This window comes from Drosophila mojavensis, unplaced genomic scaffold, assembly GCF_018153725.1.
Source record: "Drosophila mojavensis isolate 15081-1352.22 unplaced genomic scaffold, ASM1815372v1 contig_80, whole genome shotgun sequence".
NCBI lineage: Eukaryota > Metazoa > Arthropoda > Insecta > Diptera > Drosophilidae > Drosophila > Drosophila mojavensis.
The window spans coordinates 716,824-729,663 of record NW_025318906.1 but is presented as its reverse complement, the minus strand read 5'-3'; the positions used below and the strand labels follow the sequence as shown (position 1 = coordinate 729,663).

The window sequence follows — 12,840 nt, the reverse complement described above, 5'->3', positions numbered from 1 at the left end:
TTAATGGAACTTCAACGGCAGATTTCGGTGATCGCTTGATAGAGGTAATTGGCTTGGAGAATTGTCTGCATATGGGTCAGGTGCGCACAGGTTTGCGCGCTTCGGGTCGTCGCTTGGCCCAGTGCAGCGAGGTGATTATCAAGACCAAAAAAACATTTCCCATGCAAATCGATGGCGAGCCCTGGATGCAAATGCCTTGCACGGTACGTGAAGCAAAGAAAGAGTTAACTAAATGGAGTTTATTTACGTATATTTTCCCTTGCAGATAAAGGTAACTCACAAGAACCAGGTACCGATGCTAATGGCGCCGCGCTCCGAGAAAGGTCGCGGATTCTTTAATATGCTGTGCAGCTGATTCAGGCGCAGCGCATCGAGCGACTTCATTGGCCAACGCAGGCAGTTGGCGTCGGAGTCGGCCGATGAGCTAGATGATAATGATTTTCGCATTGTTACCAGAAGCATCACCGTCCATAATTTACCTTAGCCTTAAAAGCCCCATAGATATTATATATATATTGCCCATAGACGAAGATCTAAACAATTTTTTAGCAAAATTCTCGAATCGTTTCGTATCGAGTGAGTTGGTAGAGCTTTACACACATACATTTTTTAATAGCATAATTTAATATTGTGAACGAGAAATTCTACAAAAGTCACATGCATTCCAGATAGAACAGTTATATACATATAAATCTTTAGTTAAATTTACACATAAGAAATCTCAGTGTTAACCACGTGAAAGCTTTAGATGTACTATATATAGATTGGTACACGTATTTATTAGGCACTGTAAGTAACACATACACTTACACACACACATACATACACGTAAAACTTGTCCAATAATGCAACTTAAATGAGACCAAAAACAAACAAACAAACAAAAAAAGAATGTAGTGCGAATTTTCAAAATCGAATGCACAGTCTAAACACGAAAAAAATATATATAAATATTATAAATTATATATACACATTTACATAGATACATATTTACATTTAAATCCGTCGAAATTAGTTTTAATGAAATATTGTAAACTTTGCAGTCGGGTACAATCGACTGCCCAATACTCGTTTATGTTAAAATTTCATTTTTAACACTTCACCAATTGGCTTAAGCTATATAATTACCCAGCTTAGCTGATCAAGTCACTCCATTAGGGATTTTAGCTAATATTATCAGAACATCAATGATGGGATGAAACTACAGATTTGAGTACATATAGCTGATTTTCAAGGCTGTATTCCAAGTCTATTCATAAAATTTTATAAACGAACCAAACTAAATTATTTGACTACGCGAACGAGTATTAAAATAATGCTGTGTGTATGCTTTATAATCCTAGACAACAAAAAATTGTTATTCGTTGATTTTCAAGTTTCGAAAATATTTAAAAATAAAAAAATAAAACAAAACATATCATTGGCTAAATTTTAATTAAAAATTTTCAATTGAGAAAATTGAGTGTAAAATTGTATAAATTATTATTCATTTTGAAAACAGCAGTGCACAGAATCACACATATATTATATGTTATTTATTTATTATGTATTTTGTATATATAAATAAACGAAAAAAAATGTAAATTGATATATAAAAGAGAAAATATCAATGAAATGGTGAAGCTTTAAATGAATTTTGATATGAAAAACAAAAGAAAAAATATAATTGGTATAGTACTATACATATAGATATGTGCTACATAAATACTCGAAACATATATATATATATATATAGATATATATATAAAGAAGTAAAACTGAACGAATCTAAGAATCGAATCAATATCTGAAGCGAAACTTGGAAAATAGCTTTAGATTCTCATTATGTTATGTAAATATGTTTATCTATATAATACAATTACAATTGGAACAATATATATAGCCACAGATAGGTGTGAGTGAGTTCCTAAACATTTATTGTGCTTACATATATTAAAATTTGGTATAAGTAAATTTAATTGATATATTAAACAAAACATCATTCCTATACATTTAAATATATACATATATCTACATAAATATATATCTAGAATACCTAAGAAATATCATAGATAATGCTAATCACATGTATGCATATATATTCTAACACACACATAGTACCTACTTAAACTAACTATACAAGAGCATTAGCAATACTCAGTTGGTGAATATCATCAATGAGAAAGTGTGAACTGTTCAAAAATATATTTATTTATTTTATACCAAAAATATATAATTTGTTCTTTGTTTTCTTTTGATTTTCTAGTTTTATTATAAATGCTTATAAGGGTAGTTTGAACCGTTTGCTTACTTAAATATTTTTGTCGAGATTTAAATTAAATTGATTGTAATATTTGTACACTAATGAGGGGAGTTGAATAGTTTTTTCGTTTTAGCAAAAAAAAAGAAAAAATTGTATTAAATATATCGTTTTTTCTCAAGTGACTCATGGAAGGGTAATTACTTCTTGCATAACAGATTCTATTCAACCATTATATATAAACTTTATGTTAGACTCATTTAAATATAAAAAAAAAAAACCTTTGCTGTCGGCTGTAATCGACTGCATAATGCTCGTTCAACTCACAAAAATAGTAGAAGGAAGGAGTAGCAAAAACAAGAAAGTTGATATTAATATTTTCCGATGGGTCATGCTCTCTATGAAAATATGGACGGTGGACGGTCTTACAGTCAGACACTGCTTGAAGCCAATAACCCCATATTAGTTTTATGAACGAGCAAAGGGATTACTTTTAGTAGTAGAAATTGATTAAATGATCAACTAATACTGTTTCAAGACCACACGAAATATACATAGTAATTATAAATATATAAATCCATAAATATATCAAATTTTGGTTTCGTCTATATATTTATATATATAGATATACATAAAAATCCATTTAATTTTTTTTTGCAAACAAAACATTTTTCGAATGCGAATCCTAAAGCCCACAAAGCTTTCAAATGGGATGCAAATGCCACACAGTAGCCAGTTAACATTAATTATAAATGAAGAGAAGTATAAACAAATTACTATTAGAAGAAGCAAAAGCTAACAAATATATACATACTCTATATATGGATAAGCTAAATAACTATGTACTATAGAACAGCAGACTTAAAATGTATTTATTTACAGCAACAACTAGAAAACGACACGAAATATAAATATAAATAAAACATAGTTGTAAATAGACATACGAATATTAAACCTGAACAAATCAGTTATAGCCAAAAATACAACTTAATTAAAAAATATTAAAAAAGAAATAAAATCAACTATTGCATATAAAAAAGAAACTACAAATTATGTCAACCATATAATATCTGTTCCAATTTGTATAGATATATTAATTAATATACGTATATATCATCTTGTCTATAGTTTTTATAGTAGCTAATTCATATATGTGCCATTATGCAGCTTCAAGTGCTAAAAACTCGCTTTTTATGATTTATACACTTTTTATTTGACTTGTCAAGATTGTGCCAAGGCTTTCGAAAATATACATAAATAAATATAGTAGAGTATTTAGCATATAACTAAAGATCATAACCTTCTTTGTAAGCCAATGCCTATAATCAGTGTTTAAATCAAACCACATATAATAAATACAATCTATGTATATAGATGTTATTAAACAGTCCATTTTGTTTTATTTCCTTAATGAGACTTGGGTTCTTTGGTAAAGCCAATTTGATATAATATAAATAACGTATGCTTATAGATTGAGTATAGGGTTTTCTTTACAATATGTGCAATCACTTTATATGTAGACTCAATTCGATTAGATCTATGTATATCTAGATGAGTGCTGTTTGTAAATTTCAGCAATGTACTATTACTATATATCTAGTCTTAAGTTTAACATTACAATTCTTTTATATATTGTCTTCATATCAACAATAAACCATTTTAATTTAATTTCTTTGATTATTTTCCTTAATCAAGCCATACCTATTGGATAACTCTAGCTTAACATAAGGTCCATAGACACTTATAAAGGTGAGTATGCGATTTTTACTCTGTTTGCCAAACTGGGCCAAAATCTCGCCGGTGCGGCATGGATGCAACGCCATAAAGGGACGAAACAACACCGGATGCTCCATTGGCGTTAGCATTTGATAAAGATCGCTACGAGGCGCATCTGGCATAAACAGATTCCAAGTGGCCTCTATATCCAAGAGGCCACCATCTGGTCAAAACATTGCTTAATAACAATTGATACATAATTGCAGGAGAGATTCAATTTACCTGATCGATGAGCCTGCAGATAGAGCATGGGCACTTGATAGGAGATGCTGTACACAATATGGTACTCCACATTTATCAGTTCATTCGCACATTTGACTTTTTGAGTGTATTTCAGAAAAGAATTGGGCTCTTGATTGTCCTATAAGATAAAGAATGGAAGATATAGAATCGATTGTATCAGGTGCATATATACTCACCTTTTCAATAAGCTGCCAGCTGTCATTTAAATCTAAAGACATAGCCAGAAATTCTTTGGCCTGACTAAGAAACTCCAACCAAGTCAGAGAATCACTCATCTAAAAAGAACATAATTAAGATTTAACATAATATATGAATATATGTAGCAATTGTTAGTGAACTAAATATAAACACAGTTTTTATTTTCGTTACATTATAAGCGCGTTGCCTCATATACATATATATTATACATAATCGAAACAGTTTACATTTTTAAAGCTCCTCAACTTGAATACTTAAGCTAAAACACACACAAAGATAATTAACTTTTTGTTTTACTACACAAGCGAATCAGTTTTCAAAACCTTTGCAAATATTATATTTTGTAATATTTATCTTAAATACACGGCCCCATCAGGAATTGTGCGAATCTCCACCGTCCAAAGCAGCGACTTGAATATTCTCATTGCGCCGCACTTGAACCACAGTCACAATTCCAGCTTTATCATCAAATTTGCAAGTGACAGTAACTTCGCTTAGTTGAAACGTAAATATTTGTGAGCCATATTTTGTGCGCAGATATACGGAACGAGGATCCGCTTCCAAGATGTCCACAATGCATTGTTTTTGCACTTGCAGCTCCAGCAGTTGGGCCTCGGCGTGCTCATTGAAGCAAACGGTCAGACGATGGTTGGCTACAACCCAATTGGGTACACGCACAGCACTCGGCAATGGCGGTTGACCGCTCAAGACATCGGGATTTATATTATTGGCTGTATAGCCACTCGCTCCGTACAGTTCCAAATCGGATTCCTCGCCATCTGGTTCTTGACGGGACCCATAGAAGTCGGCATTGTTTTCATTGGGCATTGCAGCAGTTCGACCTTATGGTGAATACAACGTAAAATCAATAGAAGAACATAATCTATAGATTTGTAGCCCAACACACCTGAGTCTACACTTAGCACAGGTGCATCATAGTAGGGTATATATGGCTTAATATCCAGCACAGGAGTGCCATCCACCATGTCAGTTCCAAAGAAGCTTATTCTATCACCCTCAATCCTCTCGATCTCCACCAGCGACAATCCAATGGGACAAGGCCGATGCGGCGAACGTGTGGAGAAGACGCCAACGCGCTCTCCGCCTAAGCGAGGGGGTGCCACCTTGGCCTTGGGATGTGAATTGTTTCGATGAAAATGGTAGATAATCCACATATGAGAGAAATCGGCTAAGCCCTCAAGCGAATGCTCCGGATTGGTAAAAGTGCCATCACTAAGTTGTATAAAGCTACGTAGGCGATTGCCCACGCTCGACTGCCGGGGCACAGCGCGTTTCTCTGGAAAGTCGGTGCGTATTATGCCAATGGACTTGAAGTGGACGACGTCTTCGTTATCATTGCTGCTGTTCTGCTGTTTGGCATTGGCATTAATATCATTGCATTAGCGGCCCCACTCACCTGCAACGTACCTGCAGGTTGTCCTTGGCCTCGGCGCAGCCTTCGCAACGAAAATCCTGTAGCAGCCGGTTTATTGTCTCAATGTCCTTGCGCTGCACATGCTGTAAATTGCGCACCTGCTGTCTGCATAACAAGGTACATAAATAACATTGAACTTGAACTTCCACAAGATGATGGAAATTTTTGAATTGTACCTCAAGTTGTTTATCTCGTTGCGCGCAATGGTCAATTGATTTTTCAAGTCATCCTCGTGCATGTTCGTAATGCGTAACAGCCGGAACGTGTAAACATATACTTAATTTAACACTTTTAATATACGCCTAACATTATTTTATTCTTTATTTTATATTGTGGTATATTTACCTTATTCCACTTCGCTTGCCATTCGCAGACGCAATGCATTTCGATAGTCAGCCAATTATTGACATTCGCACAAAATGAGAACGTGTTATCGCGCAATAATTCGATATGTTTGCCATCCCTAGTCAACAATGACTTTATAAATTTCTGCCGTGAGCAAAACGAAACCCAAGCACACTAAAAAACTTGTTGGTTTGAAATTTAAATAAAGTAAAGGTATGTACGAAAGGCGAAACGCCATAATACAATTTATGTTAATTATGCCAAACAACTTTCTGGTTTAGGCAAATTAAAAATATACGAAAATGTCTCGAGGAAGTTCAGCCGGTTTCGACAGACACATTACAATCTTTTCGCCAGAGGGACGCCTCTATCAAGTGGGTAAGTATTTAAGACAGTATACAAATATGTAAAATAATTAACCAATTGTTGGCTCTAGAATATGCATTTAAGGCCATTACCCAGGAGAACATCACTTCGGTGGCTTTAAAGAGCGGCGACTGTGCCGTTGTGGCCACCCAGAAGAAGGTGACGGAGAAGAATATTGTGCCAGAGACTGTGACCCATTTGTTTGGCATTACCAAGGAAATTGGCTGCGTTATGACTGGACGCATTGGTAAACACAAGCCACACATCAACATCAACACCTTATTTAATTTGCATATTCCATACTAAATATTTGCAGCCGACTCCCGGTCTCAGGTGCAAAAGGCACGCTATGAAGCAGCCAATTTCCGCTACAAGTACGGCTACGAGATGCCCGTAGATGTGCTCTGCCGTCGCATTGCGGACATCAATCAGGTGTACACCCAGAATGCTGAGATGCGCCCGTTGGGCTGTAGCATGGTCCTAATCTCCTACGATGATGAGTTGGGTCCATGCGTCTACAAAACGGATCCGGCTGGCTATTATTGCGGTTTCCGTGCCTGTTCAGTTGGCGCGAAAATGATTGAGGCCAATAGCTATCTGGAAAAGAAGTACAAAAACAATCTCTCCGAGGAGAAGACCATACAATTGGCAATCACTTGTCTGTCCAGTGTCCTGGCGGTTGACTTTAAACCAAATGGCATTGAGATCGGCGTTGTGAGCAAGTCAAATCCGCAGTTTCGTATACTCGATGAGAAGGAGATCGAGGATCATCTAACCAAAATTGCTGAAAAGGATTAGGCGCCTAGCGTGTGACCCCCATGTAGATGTTAAATCACCTTTTTTATAAACATTAAAAATGGAGTTGCGGAAAGATTGGAAAAAAAAAACAATTAAATTATTTTCATTTGACTTATTCATTTAGCAGCTTAACAATCAGGTAATTAACAATAAAGGTTATGCAACGCATAGCTAGATATATTGTAGATATACCACAAAAGCATAGCAACCTTCTTTTAGAGACTTGAGAGATTCTCGGTTTCCTTAACTCTCTTTTTTCTTGTGCACCTTTCCGCCGTAGCGCATCACATAGGCATTGACATCGAACTTGCGCTTGCAGCCTTGATAGTTCATATAGCGAATCTTACCAAATATCGCGCGCTCCTTCCAGCCTTGGTCGTGAATCCCACCGATGGACCACATGCAACCAACGTAGCCATTCGGATCGCGTCCATCCAGACTGTACTTGTCGTTCAATAATATGCTATACTCAAGCGCTTGTTCCGGCGTTTCGGTCCACTCTAAAATCTTTTTGGCCCAATACATGCGCAGAAACCCGTGCATTTTGCCTTCCTTGACCAGCTGCAGCTGGGCCGAGTTCCACAGATCGTCGTAGGTGCGCGAGTGCTCCAGTTCTTCCAGGCTATAGCAAGGGCTGCGCTTATCCTTGCGATGCGCTTGAAGAGATTCGTATGCCCAGCTATATAGACCCTTCAGACTATCGTAATGCTCGTTGTAGTAGCAGAAGTTGTCAGCCAATTCCCGACGCACGATCGCCTCCTCGAAGTAAGCTTCGACCGATTCTTTATAAATGGTCTTATAACGGCCCACTTCCAGGACACAACGCTGCGCGGATATTTGTCCAAAGTGCAGCCAGGGCGAGAGACCAGACAGAGCATCCGCCATGGGATCATTGCGCTTGTCATTGAAGTGTCGCAGGCGGCGAGTGCAAAAGTCGTAGAGCTGCCTGCAGGCAGCTGTGTAGCCCGGCTTGGCCCACTCCACAGCATCCACAGACTTGTCGCAGCTGAGCATCTCGTATGCTGCAGTCCAGTCCACACTTCGACTGCCCTTGACATTGCCATACGCATGTTTTATCAGCGGTGGAAACTCGGTTAGATATTCACTCAATTTCGAATTTATCTTGTTGCGAATTGTGCGCGCTGCATACTCTTGCTTATCGGAGGTCACCCAGAGGGGTACCACATTGTGGGCATCAACTTGCGTAAGCGGCACATGGGCTGGCAGGGCTTTGACCACGTCTTCGACCCACTGCCGCGGCAGCCTCAGCGGTGCAAAGTCACAAATTACAGCGCCTATTTTCTCGTCCTTGACAAACTGGGGCAACCGCTCTACGGCTGGCCCGAGCAATAGATGGAATGAGACGTTCAGCTCCCGGCATTGCTGTTCCACTTCCTGCAAGCCGCCCAGCATAAACTTGTAATGCCTTAAGGTTGCATTCAGGAATTTCGGCACCAGGCAAAAGACTACCGTCAAAGGCAGCTCCAGTTTCAATGCCAGCCGCTGGGCGAATAGCAGCGCCCAATTGTCTTGAACGCGAGCATCTCTCGACATCCAGTAGACAACGCCTCCATTGCAATTCTCCTTGACATCGCTAGCCGAACTCAAGACACGAACTCGTTTCTTTCTGAAGGCAAATTCATGTACATTTGCAGCAGCTTTGAGACGTTGATCCTGCACGTGACTGAGAAATTGCTCAAAGCTGTTGTAGCTTGGCTTTGTCTTTTTTTCTGGCGTTATTGTAACTGTTTCTTCACCGCTTCCGCTCCCGCTCTCGCTTTCATTGCTGCTGCCACTACTTTCGGCCTTTTTCGGTTTCTTTTTGGCAGCGCGCGCTGCATTGCTTTTATTTCGCTTCATGTGTAATCTAAATATAAAATTGATATAAATAAATAAAAATATTGTTTTCTTTTATTATTATTAGTACTCACAATTGAAATAGAACGCGACAACCGCCAAGCAATGCAAATTTGGTACTCACAGATCCTCCAATTTGCATTGCGCATTTTGGTTAAATGTTTTTATTTTCTGTATATCAGCTGGTCACACCTTTTCAGGTAAAACAAATAGCCGTTAGAGGATTTCGACGTCAGCTGCACGCATGCAATGACGAAATTTAATAATCTTCTAGAAATAAATAAATATACTCCCATTTGCAAGAGAACAAGAAATCCGAAAATGCTGCAAAAATGTAAGTCTATCAAATCCAAAAAATTGCATTGTTAAAATGATTTTGCCCTAGCTATGCGCAGGTCACACTTCTCGTTGTTTACCGGTTGGCGAAAAACAACAGCACCTTAACATAGTCAAGGAATTCTATTTTAACAGTAGTCTCGGCAGCTGTTAGTTAATACAATTTTTGTTTTGTTTTTTTAATTATTTATATATTTTCTCAACTGCATACAGGTTTTGTTTCTTTTTTTTTTTTTAAATAACTCTCTTTGATATACAGATATATTCTTTCTCATACATATACATTGTACCGTTTAGCAAGTGTTACAGTTTAGCCTACGCCGGAAATTGTCTTTGGAAATACGCTTACATCCAATTTGTTACTTCAATTCTTATTTTCTTTTTTGTTTGTTCATAAATGTTTAAACGTGTGTGTGTGTATATACAGCTAAGAAGTTTTGTAGTGTGGCTAATAATAATAAAATATATATATATATATATAGAAAATATTTGAATTTACTTTAAAATTTGCAAATATACTTATTTCAAATATACATATATATATTCATATATATATATATATATATATATATATATATATTGTATATAAATCTAATGAATTTACACTACAATCAACGGAGAGAGAATTTAAAAAATAAAATAAAATTACAAAATAATAAACAAAATTATCACAAACAATAACAGCACAGAAAGTATGAGAATCGCGGCCCACTGTCGCTTATCTGCAAGGAGAGAGAGAGAGACAGAAGGTAGTGAACTATTAATTAAAGAACAAGTACACGAGAGTAGTCTGATGAGTTTTTGGACTAACAGCAAGTTCATTGAGTGAAATGAATATTTTTTAGACAGTCGCAAATATTTACGAGGGTGGATTTATTATTATAAGTTCGAAGACTTTTCAGAGCTACCCTCGTGGTTCGTTGTCGCAATAATTACCGTTATTCATGTGCAAAACTTTGGCAACTTTCTTCATAGTTGTGTCGAGCTTTGATTCGGTCGTATCGAACTCATTACCAAAATCGTCCAGCATGACCGCTTGCTCATCCAATTCGACGCCAATTTGACGGGAAACAGTCTTAAGGGTGCCAATGGAATCACTGATCATGTCCAGCTGCTCGTCCTGACCCTGGATCATGCGCTGCTGTATGGACACCGTCTCACCGACATATCGATGGCCCGGACTATCCAGATTGCCGCCGTAATGACTAGGACTATCTATGTCCAGAGCATTCTCCAGTTTCGAGTATTTGGTACCACTGTGCCGAGTGGCAGCCGCCGCCGCTGCCGTTGCCGCCGACATTGTTCCAGCTATAGTATTGGCCACGGATTGCGTATTGGGACAGTCGACCAGATAGGTGCGATCGTTGTGCGAGTGATAATCGTTGCTCTGATTGTGATTGTGATTGAGGCTGGGATTGCGTTCGTTCTCGAGCAGTGGTTGATGTGCGGTTATATCTCTGTCCCTGTTCCGGTTCAGGCTCATCTTATCCTTCATCTGCTTGACCTCATCCCGAGTGTTGTCTATGAAGTGTCGCCGGCTGGAGAGTTCACGATTATCGATGCGAAATTTCGTAGGATTTTTCTCAACAATGCGTACTAAGAGAGAAACAGGGAGAGTTAAGGAATTGCAAGAGAGAAGAGAGTGGAATATTCTTTGATTTGTTTTGGCAAAAGGATATTGATAGTGTCCTCCAGATCCTCGAGGTCCCATTCAATACTGCGCAGCGAATTACGTAGCTCCGTCGTGGTCCATTCAACCTCGGCGCCTCCGTTCTCGCCCAGCTCGCGCCAACGCAGGTAAAGGCCGCGTGTCTTGTTCAGCGCTTTGAAAACCTCGCTGCAAATACAAAAATAAGGCAGTGGGGCAGAGAGAGGGGATGGGTGGAGAAGGAAGATTCAGAGAGGACGTGAGGGGTAGGGGAACAGGGTTGCATCAGAATTTGATTGTATGTGTGTTGGCATTGCGAATGTTGTGAAATGCATACTCCTTGACTACAAAAAACGGATCCTCCAGCGACATGACCCACGCGCGCTCTCCTCACGTTTTCCGGTTTGCGTTCAAATGAAGTTTTACAGTTTGCCGTAACGATACACTTGGCTTTTATATTCATGGGATTTTCGTTATTTTCTATTTGGTGCCCCACTCTCACAAAGAGGGTGCGAGCGAGAGAGCAGCAACCCCCTTCGTTTTCGTTTTGGTTGGTAAGAAAATATATGAGAGTTTGCAAATGTTTTCGTTTCGTTATTTCTTTTTTACGACGTAAATGTAAAGGGGATGTTTCAAGTAGCACGAATTACAGTGTATAACAATTTTGATCTAATCTACGATTACATTTATTGGAAGTTTTTATTTTTCGAACAGCACGTTTATTGATTATTGCACATTGCCGTGTTATCTTCTTGTTGCTGTTGCTGTATCTCTGTATGTGTGTCGGTGTGTTGGTCTGTGTGGGCGAGGGGGCGTGGATACGAGAGACCGCGCTCGCGGCCAGGCTATTGCGATAGCCAGAAGTAAACTGACGTTATAGCAGAGCAAAAGGAGTCTAAAGGTGGAAGGCGCACTTGTTTATGCCGCTCCAGCGTCTGCGCACTGCTCGATTGGCCACAATCGAGATAGCAGCAGTTGCTAACACAGCTAGTCCCTCGATACTCTATTGTTTATTAACTAAAGCTAATGCGTTGTTAAACCATAACAAATAACAATTAGTCGCTTCTTCTTCTTTGCCTATTTAAATGTACTGGCATTTAACCGTAAGTAACCGGGAACAAACGCTTTCTTTCTTGGCCTCACTCCCTCTGCTCTCTCGGTTGAGAGTGCAACAACTCATAACGAATACCCATCGTTTACACTAAACCGTAAGTATAGTTATGCACTCTCTGACTCTAACTCTCTCTTTCTCTCTCTTTCTTTCGCCCTAGTTTTACTCACTGACTAACTCTTTAGTTGTTTGTGTTTGGGCTCATTTAACAACTGTGGTTTTAATCGCAAATTCAATTCGTAGCTCTGAATCTCACTTAAACTCACCAGCTTCACGTTGCCTCCTCATTAAGTAAATTTGTATTCACAGCAGTCTGGGCTTAGACTCTAATTTATTTTATATTTTGCCAAAAATTTTACTACAGCTGTGCCCGAGCGTATTTGTTGTGGCCACCTGTGTGGTCCTTTTGCGCACTGTTAACGCAAATATGAGCAACGCAATCAGGAGCAATGTAATCTATCACACACTGTAATTTTTAGTATTTAAAA

General features: G+C 38.4%; 6 protein-coding genes across 8 annotated transcripts in view; 2 read left to right on the top strand and 4 right to left on the bottom strand.

Moving 5' to 3' along the window:
* The window catches only part of LOC26528666 (diacylglycerol kinase 1), a 49,854-nt gene extending 48,973 nt beyond the window's left edge, over positions 1-881 (top strand). The window contains 2 exon segments of the mRNA XM_044010619.1: positions 22-203; positions 266-881. Coding sequence (XP_043866554.1) covers positions 22-203; positions 266-355 — 272 coding nt within the window. The 3' untranslated portion in view covers positions 356-881.
* Positions 882-3,595: 2,714 nt separating this feature from the next.
* On the bottom strand, positions 3,596-6,315 carry LOC6578284 (ubiquitin-like-conjugating enzyme ATG10). 2 transcript variants are annotated; one of them, XM_002004163.4, is made up of 4 exons: positions 6,237-6,315; positions 4,435-4,533; positions 4,238-4,376; positions 3,596-4,178 (listed from the first exon to the last, which is right to left on the bottom strand). In XM_002004163.4, the coding sequence occupies exons 1-4, from the start codon at positions 6,273-6,275 to the stop codon at positions 3,904-3,906; spliced, it is 552 nt and encodes a 183-aa protein (XP_002004199.2). In that variant the 5' UTR covers positions 6,276-6,315; the 3' UTR covers positions 3,596-3,903. The 2 variants fall into 2 exon arrangements, with proteins under 2 accessions (XP_002004199.2, XP_043866570.1); XM_044010635.1 differs by having other exon boundaries at positions 3,596-4,157.
* LOC122756693 lies at positions 4,643-6,228 on the bottom strand. Of its 2 annotated transcripts, none has more exons than XM_032729738.2 (4): positions 6,068-6,228; positions 5,885-5,996; positions 5,364-5,826; positions 4,643-5,298 (listed from the first exon to the last, which is right to left on the bottom strand). In XM_032729738.2, exons 1-4 carry the CDS (start codon positions 6,127-6,129, stop codon positions 4,829-4,831), a joined length of 1,107 nt encoding a protein of 368 aa, XP_032585629.1. In that variant the 5' UTR covers positions 6,130-6,228; the 3' UTR covers positions 4,643-4,828. The 2 variants fall into 2 exon arrangements, with proteins under 2 accessions (XP_032585629.1, XP_043866566.1); XM_044010631.1 differs by having other exon boundaries at positions 5,364-5,823; positions 6,068-6,227.
* A 27-nt stretch (positions 6,316-6,342) lies between the features above and the next one.
* Positions 6,343-7,500, top strand: LOC6578282 (proteasome subunit alpha type-6). The gene is made up of 4 exons (XM_002004161.4): positions 6,343-6,449; positions 6,518-6,614; positions 6,673-6,849; positions 6,919-7,500. The coding sequence occupies exons 2-4, from the start codon at positions 6,539-6,541 to the stop codon at positions 7,398-7,400; spliced, it is 735 nt and encodes a 244-aa protein (XP_002004197.1). The 5' UTR covers positions 6,343-6,449; positions 6,518-6,538; the 3' UTR covers positions 7,401-7,500.
* LOC6578281 (deoxyribodipyrimidine photo-lyase) lies at positions 7,498-9,441 on the bottom strand. The gene is made up of 2 exons (XM_002004160.4): positions 9,332-9,441; positions 7,498-9,267 (listed from the first exon to the last, which is right to left on the bottom strand). Exons 1-2 carry the CDS (start codon positions 9,397-9,399, stop codon positions 7,644-7,646), a joined length of 1,692 nt encoding a protein of 563 aa, XP_002004196.2. The 5' UTR covers positions 9,400-9,441; the 3' UTR covers positions 7,498-7,643.
* A 736-nt stretch (positions 9,442-10,177) lies between these two features.
* LOC6578280 (syntaxin-6) lies at positions 10,178-12,174 on the bottom strand. Its single transcript, XM_002004159.4, has 4 exons — positions 11,579-12,174; positions 11,273-11,430; positions 10,530-11,186; positions 10,178-10,315 (listed from the first exon to the last, which is right to left on the bottom strand). Exons 1-4 carry the CDS (start codon positions 11,611-11,613, stop codon positions 10,239-10,241), a joined length of 927 nt encoding a protein of 308 aa, XP_002004195.1. The 5' UTR covers positions 11,614-12,174; the 3' UTR covers positions 10,178-10,238.
* Between the last annotated feature and the right edge of the window lie 666 nt (positions 12,175-12,840).

Bases quoted from the DNA above. Each gene is read 5' to 3' on its own strand.
- LOC122756693 (XM_032729738.2), bottom strand. From the start codon at position 6,129: ATGCACGAGGATGACTTGAAAAATCAATTGACCATTGCGCGCAACGAG. The intron at 5,997-6,067 runs GTACAATTCAAA...CTTGTTATGCAG, and splicing joins AACGAGATAAACAACTTGAG to ACAGCAGGTGCGCAATTTAC. The intron at 5,299-5,363 runs GTGTGTTGGGCT...ATTCACCATAAG, and splicing joins TGTGCTAAGTGTAGACTCAG to GTCGAACTGCTGCAATGCCC.
- LOC6578284 (XM_002004163.4), bottom strand. From the start codon at position 6,275: ATGCATTGCGTCTGCGAATGGCAAGCGAAGTGGAATAAG. The intron at 4,377-4,434 runs GTGAGTATATAT...TTTATCTTATAG, and splicing joins GCTGGCAGCTTATTGAAAAG to GACAATCAAGAGCCCAATTC. The intron at 4,179-4,237 runs GTAAATTGAATC...TGTTTTGACCAG, and splicing joins TCTGCAGGCTCATCGATCAG to ATGGTGGCCTCTTGGATATA.
- LOC6578282 (XM_002004161.4), top strand. From the start codon at position 6,539: ATGTCTCGAGGAAGTTCAGCCGGTTTCGACAGACACATTACAATCTTT. The intron at 6,615-6,672 runs GTAAGTATTTAA...TGTTGGCTCTAG, and splicing joins GGGACGCCTCTATCAAGTGG to AATATGCATTTAAGGCCATT. The intron at 6,850-6,918 runs GTAAACACAAGC...AAATATTTGCAG, and splicing joins CGTTATGACTGGACGCATTG to CCGACTCCCGGTCTCAGGTG.
- LOC6578281 (XM_002004160.4), bottom strand. From the start codon at position 9,399: ATGCAAATTGGAGGATCTGTGAGTACCAAATTTGCATTGCTTGGCGGT. The intron at 9,268-9,331 runs GTGAGTACTAAT...TTTTATATTTAG, and splicing joins TGTCGCGTTCTATTTCAATT to ATTACACATGAAGCGAAATA.
- LOC6578280 (XM_002004159.4), bottom strand. From the start codon at position 11,613: ATGTCGCTGGAGGATCCGTTTTTTGTAGTCAAGGA. The intron at 11,431-11,578 runs GTATGCATTTCA...TTGTATTTGCAG, and splicing joins CCGTTTTTTGTAGTCAAGGA to CGAGGTTTTCAAAGCGCTGA. The intron at 10,316-10,529 runs GTAATTATTGCG...CTCTCCTTGCAG, and splicing joins AGTTTTGCACATGAATAACG to ATAAGCGACAGTGGGCCGCG.